Source organism: Ictalurus furcatus, chromosome 1, assembly GCF_023375685.1.
Source record: "Ictalurus furcatus strain D&B chromosome 1, Billie_1.0, whole genome shotgun sequence".
In the NCBI taxonomy this organism is placed as follows: domain Eukaryota; kingdom Metazoa; phylum Chordata; class Actinopteri; order Siluriformes; family Ictaluridae; genus Ictalurus; species Ictalurus furcatus.
In genome coordinates this window covers 37,739,343-37,762,807 of record NC_071255.1, presented here as the reverse complement: position 1 = coordinate 37,762,807, position 23,465 = coordinate 37,739,343, and the positions used below count along the sequence as shown (strand labels likewise).

General features: G+C 42.2%; 1 protein-coding gene across 1 annotated transcript; it reads right to left on the bottom strand.

Annotated features, from left to right (window-relative positions):
* Positions 1-9,729: 9,729 nt before the first annotated feature.
* On the bottom strand, positions 9,730-22,686 carry ccdc78 (coiled-coil domain containing 78). The gene is made up of 14 exons (XM_053637233.1): positions 21,890-22,686; positions 21,248-21,358; positions 18,820-18,906; positions 18,287-18,619; positions 18,145-18,195; positions 15,816-15,898; positions 15,650-15,728; positions 14,825-14,950; positions 11,715-11,896; positions 10,708-10,882; positions 10,581-10,609; positions 10,397-10,466; positions 10,139-10,239; positions 9,730-9,984 (listed from the first exon to the last, which is right to left on the bottom strand). The coding sequence occupies exons 1-14, from the start codon at positions 21,959-21,961 to the stop codon at positions 9,867-9,869; spliced, it is 1,617 nt and encodes a 538-aa protein (XP_053493208.1). The 5' UTR covers positions 21,962-22,686; the 3' UTR covers positions 9,730-9,866.
* Between the last annotated feature and the right edge of the window lie 779 nt (positions 22,687-23,465).

The window sequence follows — 23,465 nt, the reverse complement described above, 5'->3', positions numbered from 1 at the left end:
CACCCACCCACTCACACACACACACACACACACACAGTTAGGTTTTCCCTCTGCATTTTTAAGGGGATTTAGAATAAGTGGTGAAATCAGGCAACAAAGAAGAAACCGAAGAGTTGTGGAACTTTCCAGAAACGTCACAGTTCCTGGACGAGTTCCTGTTCTCACCACAGTGAAAATATCAGCCAGATCATTTCAGCTTGCAGTATTTAAACTAAGGACACCAATCAGGCATTAAAAAAACACATTTCGGTCTGTACCACATTTAGGAAATGTAACTTGATTAAAAAAAAATGTCTTTCATAACCTTCAGCACAAAATGATCAATAAATGAAGGCAGCATGATGTGAAGCACCGCACATTAATGTTTAAAGTCTGGTCCACAAAAAGCTACCGACTCAAAAGCACCGATCTGGTTTCTCCAGTGGAAATATGGCTGAAGTTCCTGCGTTCCAAAAAAAAGTTACTGTATTGGGAACATTATAGATCTAGTAGCTCGAGGACACACAGAGACACAGGAAATGGTGATTTTAAAGGCATCTAACATCAGGTTTTCTCTCACCTCTCAGACTGTAGCTATGATAGTAATGATCCCTGTGTGTGATGAGGTTACTCTTAAAATTCCAAGTTTTTTGCTCCAGTGCAACATTAAGGAAGAAAACGACCGGAAAAAAAACAAAACAAAAAAAAACATATCAATTGATTTACATTTATACAACAGAGCACTTGAGGGTTAGGGGCCTTACTCAGGGGCCCAGCAGTAGAAGCTTGGTAGTGCTGGGATTTGAACTCACAACCTTCTGATCAATAATACAACATTTTAACCACTGAGCTCCACTGAATGAGCGACTATATTTGGGGTAAAGGGACATTGTGTACATTTTACACGGCGTGATTTCGGAAGTGTTCATTATTAATTCACTGCAGCAACTAATATTAATGTTGAAGACTGTACAAGTGTTTGAGAAGAGCACATAACTTGTAATTCCCAACCCGGAAACCACGAAACGCCAAAGACGACGCCTCCTCAACCTTTTTACTTCACCTGGAGTTACTTCACAGTTTACGGAGTGACATCAAATCAGCGTAGCATCTGAAGTAGCACTTCTTACCTTTAAAGTACTGGCTTCATATCTATGACCATCTATAACACTACCTATAGAGGGCGCTGTATACATCACCATCACAGTTAGCTGGCTAGATTATTGCTAACAGAAGATGAAGACGAGGCGGCGATGTACTAAACGACGCCGTACTGACATGCGTGTTAGGAGGAGCTCAGTGGTTACGACACTCACTACTGATGGGAAGGTTATGAGTTCAAATCCCAGCACTACCACGTTCCTTAACCCTCAACTGCTCCGTTATATAAATGAGATGAATGTAGGTTGCTGTGGATGAAGGGGTCTGCTAAGTGCTGGAAATGTAATTTAATGTACACTGAATGCAGCGTAAAGACCTCATGAGTTAAAGACTATTGGAAGACGTTTCTAAACAGTGACATGGTACTGCTACTGATAATAATCAAACTGAACAACATTCAGGAGTGGACACACTGTAGATGCATATTCAGTAGTTGTGTGTGTGTGTGTGTGTGTGTGTCATCCAGGTGCCAACCGAAAGTACAGAAAGAGTTTCATCTCTCTCTCTCTCACACACACACACACAGAGTGGCTGCCAGGAGGGCTGACCGAAACTATCAGTCAGTTACACACACACACACACACACACACACACACAGAGTCAGGGGAAGATAGTGTGTCAGCCAGTGGAATGAGTGTATCAGTGTTTTTAAGCTCTGTGTGTGTGTGTAGGACAGGTGTGTGTTCGGGGTTGTTGGCCATTTTCCATGTGAAACCTCTGCATTGTTTCCTGACTGTAAAGGGTAAACACACACGGACACACACACGGACACACACACACGGACACACACACATGGACACACACACATGCAGACAAACACACAGGGTCCTTACCAGTTCCCCAACTCGTGTACACCTTATACTGATTCAGTACATACTGGACTAGGGGGAGCTGATCAAGACACACGCAGAGTCGGGTTACGCAGCTGCTTAAGTGGATTTTCTGAGCTCCACATTCAGATTATTAAAATCACCTGCCTGTAGTTCACACCTCCGTATTTTTCTAGAGTAGGATCGGGTTTCTACAACGCCCACAACAACACCCACAACAACGCCCACAACAATGCCTTAAAAAGTTTTTTTCTTTTTTGCTGTCTTTTGCTGTCAAATGTAATATGATTAACATAAAAACCAGAGACAATTTAAAAATGTAAAATGAAACACTAATGTGATGAGATGTGAATGAGATTTGAAGTAATTCTAGAAGAAGTCGAGTAAATCACCGATATATCACTGCAGGAGCAGTGCTAGGTGTAATGATCACATTAATCACTGGTTTAATTGAACAAAATGGCTTCCACACTCGTTATTCAGCGCAGAGAATAGAATAGCACTTGATCCAGCGCAGACTGTTATTTTACATTTTATTATTTATATCATGCTCTGACAGTTTGTAAAACTGAATGAAATCGTAATGCGTATGCGGGACGTAAACGATTTTATCATGCTTTTAATTTGCACTTTTGACTTGTTCAAATAAATACCATTGCCAATGTTATTGTTAATTTGATGTGCAGTGCTGTACAGGAAACGTGACCTAGTGCTCATCTGCTACGCTTACAGAGAACCTTCCTGAACAATTTGCATATTAATTGTTATAATTATTATGTGATCTTTACCCGTGTCCAAGATTTATTTTATAATGAAATTCTGGGTTCATGAGTTTGAACTTCTCTCGTGGACATGTCTCTCTATTTTTTCTTATTTCTTTGGTTTATAGTTTACTACATTACCCACAATGCCATGGGACTTCACCCAGGTGATAGCTTCACCTTTACTTAAAGAGAGCGATGCAGTGGTGCTTTAGTCCTTCAGTCTGTCCAGCTCTCTCACCTCCTCATCTCTACACTCTGCTCAAAGACTTCAGCTTCCATAGCTTCAACTTTCACACTAACACCTCTGTCATCACGATCGTCATCTCCTAGCAGTGCATTCTGGGACTTTCAGCCCAGCGTTTGCTCCATCTCCACTACTTCTACACCTGGAGCTAACAGTGAAACCCGACTGTGACATCATCATCATCGACAACAAATAATGAAAATATCGCAACAACCAACAAGCAGAATCACTAACCACATCACAGATACCTCACTACACCAGTCCACACTGCACAAAGTCGCTGCTCTTACAATTCAACCAGACGGAGTGTGTGCAGTGAGGAATAATCCCAGCAGCTGTACAGATGAAATCTCACTCACACACACACACACACACACACACACACACACACAGAACTACAGAACCAAAACAGTTTTCCCTCTGAGGATATTTTTTCTCTCCTCCTTGCTCCTGATCTGGAAACGACCCAAATCTCACTGTGTGTATATGTGTGTGTGTGTGTGTGTGTGTGTGTGTGTGTGTGTGGAGGAATTCACTCCTAATTGCGACACGGATTAAAGAGGAAAATCTCTGGGAACGGAGAGACTGTGGGAAACAACACCCCCACCCCCCCCCCCGCAACCACACACACACACAGACACTCACACATACACACACACACACGATCATTCAGCTTTCTCTAGCCCTTGTTCTCTTTCCAACTGAAACTCTCTGTCGGTCTCTCTCTCTCTCTCTCTCTCACACACACACACACACACACTCTCTCTCTCTCTCTCTCTCTCTCCATTCATCTTACACACTTTCATTTCTCTCTGAGTGGTTTTTGATTTGTATAATAATTTGATGCAGAAAATATTAGCAATGTTTGTATTAGCTGCAAAGTTCTCAGATTTAATGAGAGTTTATTATTAATGTGCATTATTTATGCCGTATGTCACACATCCTATTTATCAGGTTATCGGTGTACATACGCTGACTAATCCCATCATTAGGTTTAAATCTGTGTGTCTTTATCTGAATGCTTAAACTCTGTACTTGGATGTTATAGTGTGTGTTGCACTGCTATAACGCCTCTGACACCACAGCGGTGATGAGGTCTGGATTCTGATTGGTCAGAAGGGGTTGATTCATTTTCTATAACATTAACCTGTATGGAAGGAGTCTCCAGTGTCAGCACTGTGTAACAGTCAGAGGTGAAGCTGTAACTTTAAGTTTTCCCACATCTTCATCACAGAGGAGTTTCCACTTCTTTACTGTTTCACAGTAACACGACAAGAGGTATTTTTTTTTTGTCTTATTAATTTAAATTGAGGGAATAGAGATAGAGAATAGAGAGAGGGGATAAAGATAGAGAATAGAGAGAGAGGATAAAGAGAGAGAATAGAGAGAGGGAATAGAGTGAAGGAATAGAGAGAGAATAGAGAGAGAGAATGAAGAGAGGGAATAAAGAGAGGGAATAGAGAGAAGGAATAGAGAGAGAATAGAGAGAGAGAATGAAGAGAGGGGATAAAGAGAGGATGGTGAGGGAACGAGTGTTTATATCTGCTATAACGTAAGCGAGAAGAGGAACTAAGTTGTTTAATGGAAATATTAATCGTATCTATAAATAAATAAAGATTACAGTGTAATTGTTGGCACACTGCTGTGTTATAAGAGGAATAAAACACTCTGAATGTGTAACTCTGGTGTGTGTAGATAAAAATGTTTAAAAAGTCCTTAAACTTGATTGAAGTTTAAAGAAGTGTACAAAGTTCATATTACTATAATATTTCATCAGTTTTATCTGAACTCTCAAAGAAAAGTTCATTTTGTTAAATTTTTATAATTTCACAATAGAAGCTGTCAAAAAAGTGTGTGTGTGTGTGTGTGTGTGTGTGTGTGTGTGTGTAAATCAGCACTTTGTAATCTAAAACTCAGACATGCTGGCCCTGTTGGTCCCATAAAACCAGTGTGTGTGTTGGGGGGGGTAATGTAGGAATTAAAGTGGGGCGCACAGTGGGAAAACTTGGAGCTGAATGAGACAGGAATTCAGGGTACAGCACAGAGAGGAAGCACATCGCACACACACACACACACACACACACACACACACACACTGCGGACGTGAGAACTCCTCACCGCAGTGCTTTTGTTTTCCCCCAAAATTCTTGGCTGATGCAGGCTTAATGAGTGTGTAAGAGAGAGAGAGAGAGAGAGAGAGAGAGAGAGAGAGAAAGAGTGTGTGTGTGTGTAATTGGCACAGACAGGCCTTGTGAATGAGGTGCAGAAAGAGGGGAAGCTTTATGGGAAAAGAAAAGTGTGTGACAGGAATTTCTGTCTGTAGAAGTGACATGATCAAGACAGTGCACTGTGATGTCACACTTAGGCCCCGCCCATATGCACACAGATATTAAAGTTAAAAAATAAAAAACTAAAAAACTAAAAAACTAATGTTCTCAAAGCTGGAGAATTTTTTTAAACTACTGATGCCCATGTGTGTATTTAGCGTGTGTTTAGAGTGTGTTTAGAGTGTGTTTAGAGTGTGTTTAGCGTGTGTTTAGCGTGTGCTGTATATGTGCTAGGACTCGGTTCATCACGTCTGCTGATCAGGCCGTTACTCTGTAATTTCTTATTTGATAAGATGTTTATAGTTTAATTTCACCTTGTTTTGTTCTGACAATCAGTAGTCATAACACACACATCAGTCATAATGTCTTATCAGATTATAGTTCTAAAGTTTGTGCCCCCTCTATTGACTTTATTTTGATTAAAGGTTTGATTATTTCATATTTGTTTTATTGTTATTGTGAGAAATATTAGATTAAGTTAGATTAAATATTAGATTAAGTCTCCATGTCAAATATTTTCTCTTAATAATCATCTAAAACCTTTAAATCAGTTTCATTCATATTTCTGATTGTTGTTCATTGATGTGTAACTACATGTTTAAACTTGTTGCCATGGCTACATTTCAAATGGCTAGAGTGATATAGAACTAAACCTTTAGAGGAATCCGATCAGAATTGAGTAGTCTCTGTCTACCCAGATATTAGAGACTCCAGCATGTTCTTAGAGCATATAAACACTGCGTGTGTGTGTGTGTGTTTGTATGTGTGTGTGTGTGTGTGTGTGTAATGAGATTACTCTCGCCTGTAAGCGAGTTTTTCTTCTCTCTGATTCGTGAAATCAACTTGAGCTTTGCAAACATTCCACACATAGTTTCTCAAGAGTACACATCTCCTCTCTTACTCACACACACATACTCACACAGAGACTGTAATCAGAAAGACCTTTCATCCTGATGAGGTTCCTCTCCCTACACTTTGGCTGTGTCCCAAACCGACAAGCATGAAGTGGACCCTAGGGGGCGCTGCACTTAGCATAGGCATACACACCACACATTTAGCTCAAAAGTTGCTTAAAATAAACTAAACATGTTAAAAATGGACTCAGTAGCATAACACTGTGTTCACACTAGTGAAGGAGTCTCCAGTGTCAGTGTTTTGTAACATCTTCAGGATGAAGTTTACATGGTTTCCTTTTAAAGCTGTTTTAAATAAATAAAAAGAGGCCATTGAGGGATTGACTGTTTATAGCTGCTATAACGTAAGTGAGAGGAGGAGCTAACTTGTCAGTGGACATTAAATGCAACTATAAATAGATAAAATATTATGATGTTTAATAAAAAAAACTTGTAATCATTGCCAAATTGCTGCGTGTGGTTGCGGGGGCGTGGTTGAGCATTGGCTGTGGATGGAGAGGGGGCGGGTTGAACCAGCAGGTAGTAACGTATGATGATTCTCACCTGTGTGTTAATAGCCCAAGTTTACTTTTGTGTGTTTCTTTGTGCTTTCAGGACCCCCTGTAACAGGCAAGAGAGAGAGCGCTGAGCAGCACAGAGCCATGAATATGTGTGAGATAAAACCACCGAAAAGCAAAAGTAAAGAAAAGAGAAAAAAAGCCCATTGAGTTGTTCCAAGCCTGCCCTCCCAGTGCTTCCAGGCTCTGCTCCAAGTTCAGGCAGAGGACCAGTAGGTGGGTACTCTGGTAGGTGGGTACTCCGGCGGCCACAGGGTCCATGCCCCATGTCACTTGAAGATGGGACTGCAAGATGACCCTGAGGCATTTGTGAGGCTCTCGAAGCATAATGATAATGAGTCTTTATTGGTCACATATACAGTAGAGCACAGTGAAATTGTTTTCTTCGCATACCCCAGCCTGTCAGGAAGCTGGGGTCAGAGCGCAGGGTCAGCCATGATACGGCACCCCTGGAGCAGAGAGGGGCAGAGGAGATGATTATTGATTATGGGAGGAAGCAGGTGAGGAATTACAGCCCCACAGTTGAGAGGGTCTCCAACAGGGTGCTGAGGGCATTCTACACTGGGTCTGTAGAGTCTTCTCACATGTCTTCTCACAGAGTCTTCTCACAGAGATCATCACCACTTGGTTTGGTGGCACCATGGCCTTGCTCAAGGGCCCACCAGTAGCAGCTTGGCAGTGCTTGAACCCCCGACCTGCCGATCAGTAACCCAGAGCCTTAACCACTAAGCCACCACTGCCCCGTGAGGGAGAACTGCCCTCTCAATAGAAGTGCCCTCTTGAAGCATGCTACATGGGGCTGGTCAGCATCACAGTGTCTACACAGGTGGAATCATCCATGCCAACCAGGACCAGGGCAATGCCTGGGAAGGTTTGCAGGTGTGGTGGGGAAACTGGGCATTTCCAGAATTGCCGTTCCCTCAGGGAAAAGGGAATACTGATCCGGATCAATGATGCACTGCAGGCCTGCCCTGATCGAGCAGCAACATACCGCATGTCACTGGGACTGAACTATACCATCTGCCACTTCATCCTGGACTTCCTAACCAGATGCCTCAAGTAGTCAGGATGGGGAACCACACCTCCTAGGCCTCCTCACTAATAACAAGGAGGCCTACTTAGAGGAAGTGAATGTCCTCTCCACATGGTGTCACAAGAACAATCTCTCTCTGAATGTCACCAAGACTACAGAGATGATTATTGATTATGGATGGAAGCAGGTGAGGAATTACAGCCCCACAGTTGAGAGGGTCTCCAACAGGGTGTTGAGGGCATTCTACACTGGGTCTGTAGAGTCTTCTCACAGGTATCATCACCACTTGGTTTGGTGGCACCGTGGCCCAGGACCAAAAGGCAGTGTCCAGAGTGATGATCAGCTCTCTCTTTCTTGCATGTTATGGGGTGGCCATCAGGACTTCTCTCCCCTGCATCACAAACATCTACACCCAGAGATGCAGGACCAGGGCCAGAAGAATTGTCAAAGACTTTCACTACCCTGGACATTGTCTCTTCTCAGTGCCCCATCAGGGAAGTGTTACCAAATCCAGAGGACCAACACAGAGGAGTTTCAACTAAAAGAGTTTCTACTGGCTACTGAAGGAGGACACTTGAGGGAGTCTGCATGTTCCTCCCTCACACACAGACACAAACAGTTTGCACTATAGGGAAAAATGGCGCACTGTATAGTTTCTGTATACACAGTACCATTATATTCTATTTTATTCACATTACATTTCTCTACAGTCTACTATATTTTATTATATTCTATTTTTATTGTGTGTGTATATCCTTAGTTTGTTGATGGTTCTGTTTGTTGTATGTAGGATGAGGAACTAATCGAAAACATTTCACTACATCACATGTAGAAGACTGATTCAGTGAGGGGCATTTGGAAATGCATGATTGATGAAGGTGTGGAGTGTGTACTGGGATGTTCACGGATATCTGCGTGTGCCAGTCAGTATTAAATTTCCAGCTTTGGCCGGGGAGGCTTTGCCTGGGCCGTCAATGTCAGCTGTGCTTCAGGAAGACAAGGAGCAGACACGTGACAAAACCCTCAGGTACTTTTACCAAGTAAAAGTGGTTGATGGCCATTGAGTTCAGGACAACATTGCACTGTCCTTCCCTTACTTCACAATTACTAAAGACAAGTTATATCGAGTGACACAGGACACTCAAACTAAGGAAGAAACGACGCAGTTGTTAGTGCTGAAGAGCCGTAGGGAACTCCTGTTCCATGCGGCTCATCATAATCCCATGTCTGGGTATTTGGGGCAGGATAAAACACTGAACCGTTTCATGGCCTGTCTCTGTTGGCCAGGCATTCGTGGTGATACTCGCCAGTGGTGATGCTCGCCGGTGGTGTGCGGCATGTCACGAATGTCAGCTAGTGGATATGCTGGCCACCCCAAAAAGCCCTATTGCATCCCTTCCATTAATCGAGGTTCCCTTTGAAATAATTGCCATGGATGTAGTCGGGCCATTAGAAAGGTGCACATGAGGATATTACTTTGTGTTAGTCCTGGAGGATTATGCGATGCGACATCTGGAAGCAGGGCATCTGTGCTACATCTCAACATATAGTGTTGCGGAGACACTCTTCCCTCTAGAGTTGACCCTCTAGAGTTTATTGTTTTTTTTATTTTTTATTTGTTTCATGTTCTTTTCTCAGATTGAGCTCCCTGACACTCCTGGCTCTTAAGCAATGTCATGTGTGACTCACGAATGAATGTTGAATACATGCTGTTCATGTATGTCTTCTTTAGTCTATTGCCTATTTAGGCAATTTAGTTATGGTCTATTTACACATTTTGCACTTACGGCGGCGTCTTGTGTAGACTGTTTACATATTTGTGTACATTTTATGTACTGGTGTTATTGTTGAATACATATTTCTAAAATTGTATTATGTTTTTGTTGAGTTTTTATTACGCGATACTTTTTCTGGCTTTGCCAATAACCCATATTACAAAAGACTAAAATATATATATTTTATATATAACCTAAAAATTCACACTGGTTTAATTCGCTAATAAATATTCTTTTAACACTTTTTATTGCCTTTTGTATTTTATATTGTGTCTATAATTCTTAGCTGGTCTTATTGAGTGACTGGTGTAGAGGGCGGAGCTTAGGTGATTCAGCGCTCTGTGATCGCCCCGCCTCCAACTGCAGCATCCTCCTCAACCGAGTGACTTCCAGCTTGTACCTCAACGCACACACACACACACACACACACACACACACAGAGTAATATATATACAAATCTCACACTTAGCTTAGCTAGTTAACACCAACACCTATTGTTTATCAAAAGTATGTACCTATGAAGGAAACAGAACTCTGTGTTTGTGTGTGTTTACCTGCCCAGGTGATTATCGACATACTCCTGCAGCTCCCTCACCTGCTCCTCGGCAACCGTTGCCCTGGTGATGAGCTGTGCACGCTCTCTCTCATGCGTCTCCTGGTGACATGATATAAGAGCATAAGATGTGTATAAGAGTGTTTCATACAAACCTTTACCTGGATGATACCACTGTAAGGGGAGGGGCTGTTGCTATGACTACATAGCAGCATGTCAGCTACCTATGTGATGGTGATGTGGTGGTTGTCGTGGTTACCTGTGCAGTGACTACAATCTCTCTGAGTTGCTTCCTGATATCGGCCCAGGCTTCCTCAGTGAGCGTTACACTGCAGAGCAATTATATAAACAATAAATAAACAAACAATAAATAAATACAATAAAAAAAGAAATGCAAATGAAGTACAAAGATGCAAAAATTTTTTAGACTGTTTACAACTCACTTCTGAGATGGCTGTGACAGCAGAGATGCCTACAACAATAACAATAATCATAATATTACAGCTCATTACCAATCAGATCTCTCTCTGTCTCACACACACACACACACACACACACACACACACACACCTGTTCTTGTGCGATTCTGAGTTGTGTCTCCAAGCGAGATTTGTCCTCTCTCAGCCTCTGTAGTTCTCTCTGAGGCTCTCCTCTAAGCTCCGCCTCTGCAGGGCTGAAGTGTGCTTCGGGTGGCCCCGCCTCCAGAGCGTGCCCAGTGTGTGCCAGAATCTGCTCACGCTGCATTCTGGGAAAACATAATAAGTAATAAACACTGTGTCTGATTGTGTTACAGTCAATTACTGAGTGATGGTGTGGTGTGATGTTACCACCCTGAAGTTGATTATTTTCCACAGCAACTTGCCAACAAATACAGTTTGTTTTCTTAAAGAACAACACAACATACTTTTTAAAAAACCCATAAATTTACAGTTACATGAAATGTTGTGGAATGTCGGTGAAAAAAGTTAGTTCCTGTTGTCGCTTACGTTATAGATTCTATAAACACAGTCATTCCCTCACCAGTGTTTCTTTTCTGTCTCTTGAATTTAATAAGACACAAAAATGCAGCATGTCACGTTACTGAGAAAGCGCAAAGTGTAAACTCCTGTCTCCTGAAGATGTCAGAACACAGCGCGAGTCCTGGACTGACCACCAGAGGGCACTCATACTGGATGTATAATGGATGGACGTGTACAGACTGCCATCTACTGGAGAATCCAAACAGTGCACCCAAGGGACTATTGTGAATTTTGGTATTTTATATGGGGAATTTAACTGATTACTGACTGCAGGACGTTGCCCTTAGAAAAGCCGGCATGAGTGACAATCATCTACACACAGAGTACCACAAGGCTTGGGAAGATGTGATGAGATATCATGGAGTTGGCCATGTGCCGATGTGCCTGAACTTCTTTACAGAACATCAGAATGCAATGAACAACACCATGTATGAGCTGAAACACACGCAGAGGCTCTCCATCACCATCTGCAGAATCACTGAGGGTCTCCTGAGGAAGTCCATACAGCCATGAGAACTCTGTGTGTATGTGTGTGTGTGTGTGTGTGTGTGTGTGTACCTGTATGCAGTGAGCAGTAGTTGGTGTGTGTTGCTAAGGTTCTGGAGGCGTTTGCGGTAGTTTCTCAGTGTGCTGGTCAGCTGCTCCTCTCTGGAGCGATAAGTTACTCTAACCTCCTTCAACATGGAGTCCACATACTCCTTCAGCTGCATGCTGGCATCACTTTCTCTGCGCACACACTTCTGTACACAAACACACACACACGAAAACACACATAAAAAGGCTGTAAAAAATTGTCTTTATCTTTGTTAAATATAGGTGTGCAACAATTATTGGCACCCTTTCAATCAATACTTTGTGTTAGCTCCCTTTGCCAAGATAACAGCTCTGAGTCTTCTCCTATAATGCCTGATGAGGTTGGAGAACACATGACGAGGGATCTGAGACCATTCCTCCATACAGAATCTCTCCAGATCCTTCACATTTCGAGGTCCCTGCAGGTGGACTCTCCTCTTCAATTCACCCCACAGGTTTTCTATGGGGTTCAGGACAGCAGACTGGGATGGCCATTGTAGGACCATGATTCTGTGGTCAGTAAACCATTTGTGTGTTGATTTTGATGTATGTTTTGGATCATTGTCCTGCTGGAAGAGCCAACCACGGCTCATTTGAAGCTTTCTGGCAAAGGCAGTCAGGTTTTCATTTAATATCTGTTGATATTTGATAGAGTCCATGATGCCATGTATCCTAACAAAATGTCCAGGTCCTCTGGTGGAAAAACATCCCCAAAACATTAAAGATCCACCACCATATTTAACTGTGGGCATGAGGTACTTTTCCATATGGCTACCTCTCTGTGTGCTCCAAAACCACCTCTGGTGTTTATTACCAAAAAACTCTATTTTGGTTTCATCCGACCATAGAACCCAATCCCACTTGAAGTTCCAGTAGTGTCTGGTAAACTGAAGACGCTCGAGTTTGTTTTTGGATGAGAGTAGAGGCTTTTTTCTTCAAACCCTTCCAAACAACTTGTGGTGATGTAGGTGACTTCAGATTGTAGTTTTGGAGACTTTCTGACCCCAAGTCACAACTAACTTCTGCAATTCTCCAGCTGTGATCCTTGGAGATTTTTTGTCCACTCGAACCGTCCTCTTCACAGTGCGTTGAGACGATATAGACGCACGTCCAATTCCAGGTCAATTCATAACATTTCCAGTCGACTGAAACTTCTTAATTATTGCCCTGATGGTGGAAATGGGCATTTTCAATGCTTGTGCTATTTTCTTATAGACACGCCCCATTTTGTGAAGCTCAACAACCTTTTGCTGCACATCACAGCTATATTCCTTGGTGTTACCCATTGTTATGAATGACTAAAGGAATTTGGCCTGTGTGTTACCTCATATTTATACCTCTTTGAAAGAGGAAGTCATGGACAATTGAACAATTCCCTGTTCCTAGTCACCCAGGTGTACTAAAAATAAAACAAAACAAAACAAAACCGTAAAATATCAATGGGAAAACACTTCAAATATATTTTTCCTTATATATGAATTCATAGGGGTGCCAATAATTGTTGCACACCTATACTTAAAGATAATTTTTTGATAAACCTGTGTTTTGTTTGCAATTGTTTGATGTCAATGAGATCAGAGCAGTTCTGTGAATTTCTGTGAACAAAAGATCAAAAGGTTAAACAATAAAGACAATTTTTCACAGCCTTCTTTGCTCATATTTACCAAGGGTGCCAATATTAATGGAGAGCACTGTAAATAGCCTGTCTGTGATACCTACATTTAATATAGTTATTACAGTTTTTAATGTTCTTACAATTTAGTACAGTTTGGTATGTTATCTACTCTGCACTAACAGTTTAGAAGAGTTTATACCTCTAACACTGCACTAAATACTGGGTTAAATATGTAGCTGTAACGAACTCTCACATGTGATCTACTGACTTCACTCCCATTTGTAGTGGTTGTGTGAAGACACTCCAAATTTGCATAAAGTTAAACATTTCACAACTTTGTTGCCTTCTGGACATGCCAACATCTAGTTGCCAATGGCCGCTGTTGCTCATGTCACCAGAAGTCACCAGCTCTCATTGAAAATGAATGGTCTCCGGTCGCTTTGTTGCTGAATGTGTGAGCATAGATTCTTCCTTGTGAAGAAGAGTGATGGAGGATTGTGACCTTGTATCAATTATTGTGGTCTAAACCAAGTGACTAAGAAGTCCCATTACCCCCTACCTTTGGTGCCAGGTGCATGGAGCTTGCGTTTTTACCATAAAGAACCTACAACCAGGACTCCCATCAATGAACTTATCCCCTTGATTCATCAGCCCCTTCAAGATCCTACAAAACATTAATGAGGTAACATGTCTTCTCTCCTTAGGATATCACTTCCAGTCACTAACAATTCAACAACTTCTGGACTCCTGTAGGAAAGGAGAACAGCTCCAGTACTTGGTGGATTGGTAGGGTTATGGTCTGGAGGAACTTTCATGGGTTCCAGCTGATGATGTTCTAGATCCCCTTCATTAAAGACAATTTCCATCAACTTCCAGCATAAATAGGGTATAGCCACCAGGCCACATGGTCTTCTATCACCTCAGGAGCAGCTCATGGAAGGGGGGTTCTGTAACAAACTCCATTTCCCAGATTGACTTTCAGCCTCAAACAAGCCTGGCAACACCCACCCAGCACTCCACTTCAGCACTCCAATTTAGCATATTCGTTAACATTTAGTTTTCATTAGCATTAGCTAAGTTTATTTCTTCAACCTGGTTTGTGATCGTTCTAGATTTTGGTTCTGATTTTATTTGTTTAGTTCTATGATTTATTGTTTTAGGTGTTTAGTTTAACCTGTTTTAGACATATTCAATTTAAGTGTAACAAACCCTGCATTCATGCTAATTGCTTGTTTTCTGGTGTCTATCTTGTTACAGTAGTCTGCCTGTGACACACACAGTTTAGTACATTGACTACACTACACTTATAGTTTGGTACAGTTTATTACTCTAACACTGCTGTACTAAAGAATGGCTTAAATCAGGAGTCCATCTGTGGTACATAATGACCATGTAGTGTTTAGAGTACATGAACTAGGCAGTTTGTGTGTGTGTGTGTGTGTGTGTGTGTGTGTGTGTGTGTGTGTGTGCACTCGTGTACCGTGATGTCGTATATGTAGTGTGTGAGGCGTGCTCTGTACTCCTGATTAAGCTCCTTCAGTTGATTCTGTAGTTTAGAGTTTTCAGCCTCCACCTCCTTTAGCTGGTGCTGAGAGACAAGCAGTGACTACACACACACACACACACACACACACACACACACACACACACTTAGTGACAGAAGACAGCTGTGCTTATTTTGTGTTTTGAATGGACTGAAAGATGATAATTTGGAGCATCCAATTATTATACTAATAATATAATCATGTAACAATATAAATAATATAATTATTATTATTATGTATGTTTAACATCACAATCTACACCATGACCAATGAAAATACTAATTTCTGATTGGCTTGGCTAGGTGTTAAAGTATGTATAAATCAACCTAAAACTCCACTTCCCAGAACACATCACAGCCTACAAACATGTCCACCACGAACTATAATACTCACACAACACTTCACCAACACATTCACAGTCACACCCGCACCTACATAAACAAACTTTGGACATTCATCCAGTTGCCAAGTGACGCTCAGTGTGCCCTAAACTGACTTACCAAGCCTTGCATTTTGTATCTTGCCATTCTGGTTTTTGCCAGTGTCCTTTAATAAAAACGCTAACCTGCACTCCGTCACGTGACAAAAATCCTGACTTAAGAAAATAACACACACCTGCCAGTGAATCACATATGGTTTCTTGGGGGAGAAAAGTCCCCAAAAGGAGAGGAATTTGGCTGGTCCCCATGAGGCTGCTTTAATTATCATGTCAGTGTAAGGTCCTTACAAGGACAGTAAGACAAATGTGTGTGCACTCTTACAGCTGACTGCTGTGAAAGCTCGTGTTGTGTGTTGTGGATGGCTCTCTTATTCTCCTGCTGCTCCTTTCCCATAACCACACTGAGAACACACACACACACACCAGTGGATTTACTCTGGTCATATTAACATTTGAACTTTAAGCTTTCGTTCTTGTGTGTGGCTCACATTTTCTCCTCCATTCGCTGTTGTTGCTCTTCGTAACTCTTTCTCATTTTCTCGAGCTCCTCCCTCAGCTCGTACTGGGCCCTCTACACACACACACACACACACACACACACACACACAGAAGTAATGCTAAAGAATGGCAGTAATGTTCAACACAGATTTGTGTTATTATTATATTATGAGTCAAAATTCACACAATTCATTCATTTGCTGTATGTATGCTTCGTTTGTTACATTTTGAAAAAATAAACCAATACCTAAAGCAAACTCAATTTACAATGTAATGAACAAAGCTTGCATACAATGTCCCACTTCCTCTGATATAAACAGCACAGTGCTTCCGAGTTGGGTTGTATCATGAGAACGTCCACTCTTGCGTCAACACAACTTATATATACAGTATCTCACAAAAGTGAGTACACCCCTCAAATTTTTGTAAATATTTGATTATATCTTTTCATGTGACAACACTGAAGAAATGACACTTTGCTACAATGTAAAGTAGTGAGTGTACAGCTTGTGTAACAGTGTAAATTTGCTGTCCCCTCAAAATAGCTCAACACACACCCATTAATGTCTAAACCACTGGCAACAAAAATGAGTACACCCCTAAGTGAAAATGTACAAATTGGGCCCAAAGTGTCAATATTTTGTGTCAATATATTATTTTTCAGCACTGCCTTAACCCTCTTGGGCATGGAGTTCACCAGAGCTTCACAGGTTGCCACTGGAGTCCTCTTCCACTCCTCCGTGACGACATCACTGAGCTGGTGGATGTTAGAGACCTTGTGCTCCTCCACCTTCCATTTGAGGATGCCCCACAGATGCTCAATAGGGTTTAAGTCTGGAGACATGCTTGGCCAGTCCATCACCTTCACCCTCAGCTTCTTTAGCAAGGCAGTGGTTGTCTTGGAGGTGTGTTTGGGGTCGTTATCATGCTGGAATACTACATACTGATCATGCTCTGCTTCAGTATATCACAGTACATGTTGGCATTCATGGTTCCATCAATGAATAGACATATGAGTGCTTCCAACATTGCTGCAGAGGTTGAAGGGGTGGGGGGTCAGCCTGTCAGTGTTCAGGCCATACGCCGCACACTGCATCAAATTGGTCTGCATGGCTGTCGTCCCAGAAGGAAGCCTCTTCTAAAGATGATGCACAAGAAAGCCGGCAAACAGTTTGCTGGAGACAAACAGACTAAGGACATGGATTACTGGAACCAAGATAAACTTATCTGGTTCAGGTGGTGTCAAACATGTTTGGCTGCAACCAGGTGAGGAGTACAAAGACAAGTGTGTCTTGCCTAAAGTCAAGCATGGTGGTGGGAGTGTCATGGTCTGGGGCTGCATGAGTGCTGCCGGCACTGGGGAGCTACAGTTCATTGAGGGAACCATGAATGCCAACATGTACTGTGACATACAGAAGCAGATCATGATCCCCTCCCTTCAGAGACTGGGCCGCAGGGCAGTATTCCAGCATGATAATGACCCCAAACACACCTCCAAGAAGACTACTGCCTTGCTAAAGAAGCTGAGGGTGAAGGTGATGGACTAAACTGTATTGAGCATCTGTGGGGCATCCTCAAACGGAAGGTGGAGGAGCACAATGTCTCTAACATCCACCAGCTCCGTGATGTCATCATGGAGGATTGGAAGAGGACTCCAGTGGCAAACTGTGAAGGTCTGCTGAACTCCATGCCCAAGAGGGTTAAGGCAGTGCTGGAAAATAATGGTGGCCACACAAAATATTGACACTTTGGGCCCAATTTGGACATTTTCACTTAGGGGTGTACTCACTTTTGTTGCCAGTGGTTTAGACATTAATGGCTGTGTGTTGAGTTATTTTGAGGGAACAACAAATTTACACTGTTACACAAGCTGTACACTCACTACTTTACATTGTAGCAAAGTGTCATTTCTTCAGTGTTGTCACATGAAAAGATATCATCAAATATTTACAAAAATGTGAGGGGTGTACTCACTTTTGTGGGATACTGTATGTCGTGATTCCCTCGTAAACGTGTGTCAGAGACCTGTGTGGAATGTATCTATATCTTCATTTGTGTTCCAAAGATGAACGAACCTCTTATGGGTTTGGAAAGACATGAGGGTGAGTAATTGATGTCAGAATTTTTTGGGTGAACTATCCTTTAAGGACTCAGGCTCAAGTCCAAATCGGCCCCCTTTGGAATGAAACCCAGACGTGATTAGTAAGGACTTAGTCTTGAATTGGACTTGTCGAAGGTAGACTTGGACCCAACACTAAAACAAACACACACACACACACACACACACACACACAGTACATATATGAAAAGTGTCCTCACGTGTGTGCATCTGTCCCCAATAGCATTGCATCCTCGGCTCAGTTCCTCTGGCTAAAACAGGACACACATATAGGATCAAAGGTCAGAGTGTGTGTGTGTGTGTGTGTGTGTGTGTGTGTGTGTGGGTGTGTGTGTGTCTCACCCTGATTCTACTGTGGGACACTCTGCTCAGAAGAGCTCTGACCCTCTCCAGCTCAAGTGTGTGAGTGTGTTCTCGCTCCTTCTCGTGCAGCAGTGTGTCATGTGTGTGTGCGAGTGTCAGCAGCTCATCGCTCAGCTCCTGTGAGTGTGTAATCTCACGCTCCAGACCTTCACTCACAGCCAGGTAGTTACTCTTCAGGGCTGCGTACTCCTCCGCCATGTCCCGCTCCTTATCCTCGGCAATCTGTAACCGTGATGATGCTATCTCGGTCTCCCGCTTCAGCCGGCCAAGCTCTGCCTCCAGATTCGACACCAAACCTTCCTGACACAACACCTGAGGGGGCGGGACAGAGATGATGGACAAGACAGGTGTGTTCCTGAATCTGCTAGTTAGCAGTTAGCATATGAAATTAGCCCTCATTCTGTTGTTGCATTGTTATTATCAATAGCTAATTAATTAGCAGTTTGCATATGAAGTAGAAAAACACATTTGGAAACACTCTACAATGTATACACATAGTGTGCATGTTTTACCTTATTCTGCAGCTCAAATATCTCTGCCTCATATTTCTCTCTCAATTTGTTGGCTTCAATCTGCACTTCCACAAGATCTTTGGAGATCTAAACACACACACACACACACACACACACACACACACACACACACACATGCGTGTCTTTAATAAACACTCCCTTATATAGGTTAGCTTGGTCAGGGATTACGAGTGCTAAAAAGTGCTTTGTGAATAGGTAGGTCTTTAGTTGGTGTTTGAAGACAGCCAGTGACTCAGTTGTTTGGACAACTAGGGGACATTTACTCTACCACCTTAGTGCCAGGACTGAGAAGAGTCTTGATGCTTGCCTTCCTTGTACCCTGAGTGGTGGTGGGTCCAGTTGAGCAGTGCTAGAGATCTGGAATCAGTGTGGTGCAGTGCGGGGTGTGATAAGTGTTTTATTGTAAGTGGGCTTTGGCCCATATTTGGCTTTGTAGGCAAGCATCAATGTTTTAAATTTGATGCGGGCAGCTACAAGAAGCCAATGGAGGGAGCATAGCAAAAGGCATGGGTAGGAGAACTTGGGAAGGTTGAAAACAAGTTGTGCAGCTGCATTATGGATCATTTGGAAAGGTCAGATGCTGTCAGGATCAAGTTACAGTAGTTCAATCTCAAAATGACAATGGACCGAACAAGCACCTGAGTGACCTCTGTGGATAGAAATGGACAAAACCTCATGTTGTAAAGGAATAACTGGCATAAGCATGCATGTTTAGTGATGTGAGGTGAGAACAGTTTGCTGTCCATGGTAACCCCAAGCATGTGTGCAGTGACAGATGGTGAGATTGTCTAGGGAGATCACAAGGTCTTGACATGGGGATCAATCTCCAAGGCTGTATAGCAGTTTTAATTTGGCTGGGATTAAGTTGAGTTCCCATCCATGACAAGACACTGAGGTCGGTGCAGAAACTGAGGAAGGATAGGACAGGGTGAGTTGAATGTCATCAGCATAGCAATAATATGAAAACCCATGTTAGGAAATCAAGAAATTGGGTATAGAGGACCTTACAGAGAGTTACCCAAGAGACGTCATATGGGAGAGAGGGTATAGAGGAAGAACAGCAGTGGACCCAGCACTGAGCCTTGTGGGACATCAGTAGAGGTTCTGCATGGAGCATATGTGGATCCCCTACAGGACTGTTTTTTTCAGGATGGGTATAGCCCCTCTTGAATTAAATCTTAAATGCAGTTGGTACATGACCATATGTGATGGCATTAATAATCATAAAATAAATGAAGGGGAGCAGGTCTTGTGAGATGGTCTGGAGTATTGTGGAAGGGATGGGATTCAGCAGGCAGATGGGGGGGGATTTCAAGACAGGATAATTTGCAAGATCTCTTCTGTTGATATAGAATGAGGAGGGAAATCCTGAACATGTAGAAGAGTCCAGTTAGGAGTGAAGTTTGGGTGTAGTTCTTTCTATTTTCTCATCAAAGAAGATCAGCCATCTTGAAGGGGGCATGAAAAGTTAAAAAGTTAAGAAAATTCATTTTCAAGTTTGCGACGATCCTGTGCAGTGGCTACCAGCTTTCCCTTGTTGAAGGAGATATTAGCAGCTCTCAAATCAGATCAAATCAGAACTTGGGCAGGCGAGAGCAATATGAGGGGAGATTATATAAGTTATGATTTCTTCCACTTTCACCTGCTCTTAATTCTCTTCTATTTCTGTGCAACACATCAGACAGCCAAAGAGCATGGTAAGAAGACTTCCTAAGTTGATCAGACAGAAGATAGATAGTGAAGATAGGAAATTGTTGGTGGCTAATTCCAGTAGTAGAGAGAAGGAGTTGATAGGGTGCATGGAGCTACAGAGGAAGTAGCGATAGAGTAGAGGTTGCTGAGAGTGGGGGAGCAGGATGATTATTTGATGATGTCAGGCAGAGCAGTGACGGTGATGGAGAAGGACACTAAGTGATGGTGTGAGATGTAGAGTTGGCCAGCATTGATGTCTATCGCTTTGTCAGAGGGGAGGTTGAAGTAACAGAGGAGAGTGAGGGGATCATTAATGAATAGATTGAGGGGCATATCCATTTCTTCAAGAAAGTTTCCTAGGAGACCAGAAGAGCAGTAGATGACAATAATGAGAACGTTGTTCGCAGAGGTAACAGTAACAGCATGGAATTGAAAGGATAAGATATTGACAAAACAAATCTGAACCACCACTCCTGCCAGTTTCTCATGGACTGTGACAGAAAGCATAGGTAGAAGACAGAGCAGCCATGAATTAGGATCATGCTATACTCGCCTTATAAAATAGCACTAACAGAATGTGTTTATAAAAGGTGAATCAACTGAACCAGGATTCTAGATGGCTGCTTGCAAGCCTTAACTGCTGGTTAGCCAACTAAAATGTAAAATGCAGCTAAAGGAGTATATTAGATGGAAAATGGATAACGTCATGCTCAACCTTCAATTTGTCTTGTTCACTCTGCACCAGTCTGGAGCTCAGGTCCCGGTTGGAAGCGGCATGTTGAGCCGCTCTGCTTTGTGTGGAGCCCAGTTTACTGCTCAGATGGTCCTAACACACACACACACACACACACACACACACACACACACACACACACACACTGTAATGCACGTCTTTGTTTCTGTGTATGCATCAGGAACATTATCATTGAGTAACACACCCAATGAAAACAGATGCTAGTGACTTCTTGTATATGAATTATCTATTGACCGAGGACACACAGATGCTAATCACAGATAACATAGTTATAAAATTGCCCTTCATTTCATTACTCACTTATCTGAATGGTACATTTCCCTGTTTGCAATGCACTGTGGGTAATACAGACTGGGAGCACCACCATGCAGACAATTAATATATAAATAACCAGCATTTCCATAAAATTACGTTCTATTACGAATCCTAAATAACATGAATGTTAACATATGAGACAAATCCAATATGGACATAACATGTATCAGAAACCAGCAGTTTAGCATTTTAGATCTCCTTCAGAGCCTTTGGGTGAAATTATTTACCCATTACCTACCTAATTACAAATAAGAACAGTGATTTTTATCAATTAAGCTAAATTCTTACGTTCTCATCAGTCAGAAAGCGAATTTTCTCCTTTAGCTCGTCTGATGAACTCTCTTTTCTCTCCTCAGCCATTCTCTAAAGCAGACAAACTTCAGTGTGTGGAACACTTGTCTCACAGTGTCTCCATAAACACAACAGTGCTGCCATGGGTTACACACACACACACACACACACACACACTCACTCTGATGTGTGCTGTTTCAACATTACAGTTTTTCCCAACTGGTTACACATATTTCCCACAACTACAACCACAAATCTCAGTATCCCACACACACAATTCTGGAACTTTTACATTCAGAACTCTAAACACATGCCTGATATCCAAATAATCCACTCAGAATCACAAACACACAACGCAGATATGTGCACACACCAACCACCAAGCTAATCATTGTATTTCAAAAGACAAAGACCACAAAAGCTTCCACTGAAGAATGAATTTAATGTACATTTCACTCTTCACAAATCTAATTCCCTTACAAAATGAGATGAGCTACAAAACATTTCTCAAAAGCTGCTCAAAAGTATTGCAGAAACAGATGGAAAATGTAATATTTGTTCTCTGTATGAAGTTTACATACACAAAAACAAACAAAAATACAAAACTTAGGCATCATCTTGTAGGTTATGAGGATTTGGCCACAAGACCCCATCTACATCACAACTAATGTTCTCCCTGGCCAACCAGCAGGTGAAGAAGCACCTAGAGGGACAGATCCACCCTTGACATGACTCTGCAGTGATAACTTCACAGGCTCCATGCATTGTCTCGAGAAGACTCACTTTTTGATATGGGTTCTGATCATATACCTTCCACCACCACACTGAAAAAGTTCCTCAATTGGACTGAGGAATTAGGAATGTGGTGGAAGGAACATCTGGATGTGTGAATGTGGTGAACCGTTCTTGTATGTCATGTGCACAGTGGAAACTGACATGGTCCAATATAACAACATAGGTGGTGATATCTGCAGCCAATGTGATGACACAAATGCGGTTGTACTCGCCATCCGGCTTCCCTCATGCTCATTCCATGGCTGATTACACGATCAACCAGAATTGCTCAAATGTCATTGGGAATATTTCTTTGTCTTCCCCGTCCTCTTCAGCTTCCTCTGCCTCTTCCTCTCTGTTGTCTTTCTTCCCCCATTTAGTGTTTGTTTTTCCTGAACCAGTGTTCCTGGGCAATTAGGAAAACTGAGTGGATAAATTACGGTGAATTGAGCTTTCACAGGTGAGAGGTGGTTTCATTCATTAGCACACTGAGTTTAGATTGGTGATTCCAGTGTTTAGGAAAATGAAACAGCTGTGTTCCCGATGAGAAGTACACAGTGTGTTGAGAAGTGTGCGTAGAACTTTACTAAATTAATTCAGCAGAACTGCAAACTATGTTGAATCAATGAGAAAGTGTTTATTGTTTGTGAGGGAATATTTTGTGATTATGGGATTTTAACTTGAGGAAACAGTTATTTGGTGAATTCATTCAGTTACAGTGTGTATCCTAATGAGGAAAACTATAAAACCACACAAGACAGCGTCATATCTAGCTGTATTATGTGTCACAGGAGTGATG

What these genes read in the sequence shown, in the direction of transcription:
- ccdc78 (XM_053637233.1), bottom strand. Translation starts at nt 21,961, where the DNA reads ATGGCTGAGGAGAGAAAAGAGAGTTCATCAGACGAGCTAAAGGAGAAA. An exon ending in CTACTGCTCACTGCATACAG is followed by an intron (nt 10,883 to 11,714) that starts GTACACACACAC and finishes ATGTTTTCCCAG; the next exon opens with AATGCAGCGTGAGCAGATTC. An exon ending in TCAGAATCGCACAAGAACAG is followed by an intron (nt 10,610 to 10,707) that starts GTGTGTGTGTGT and finishes TTATTGTTGTAG; the next exon opens with GCATCTCTGCTGTCACAGCC.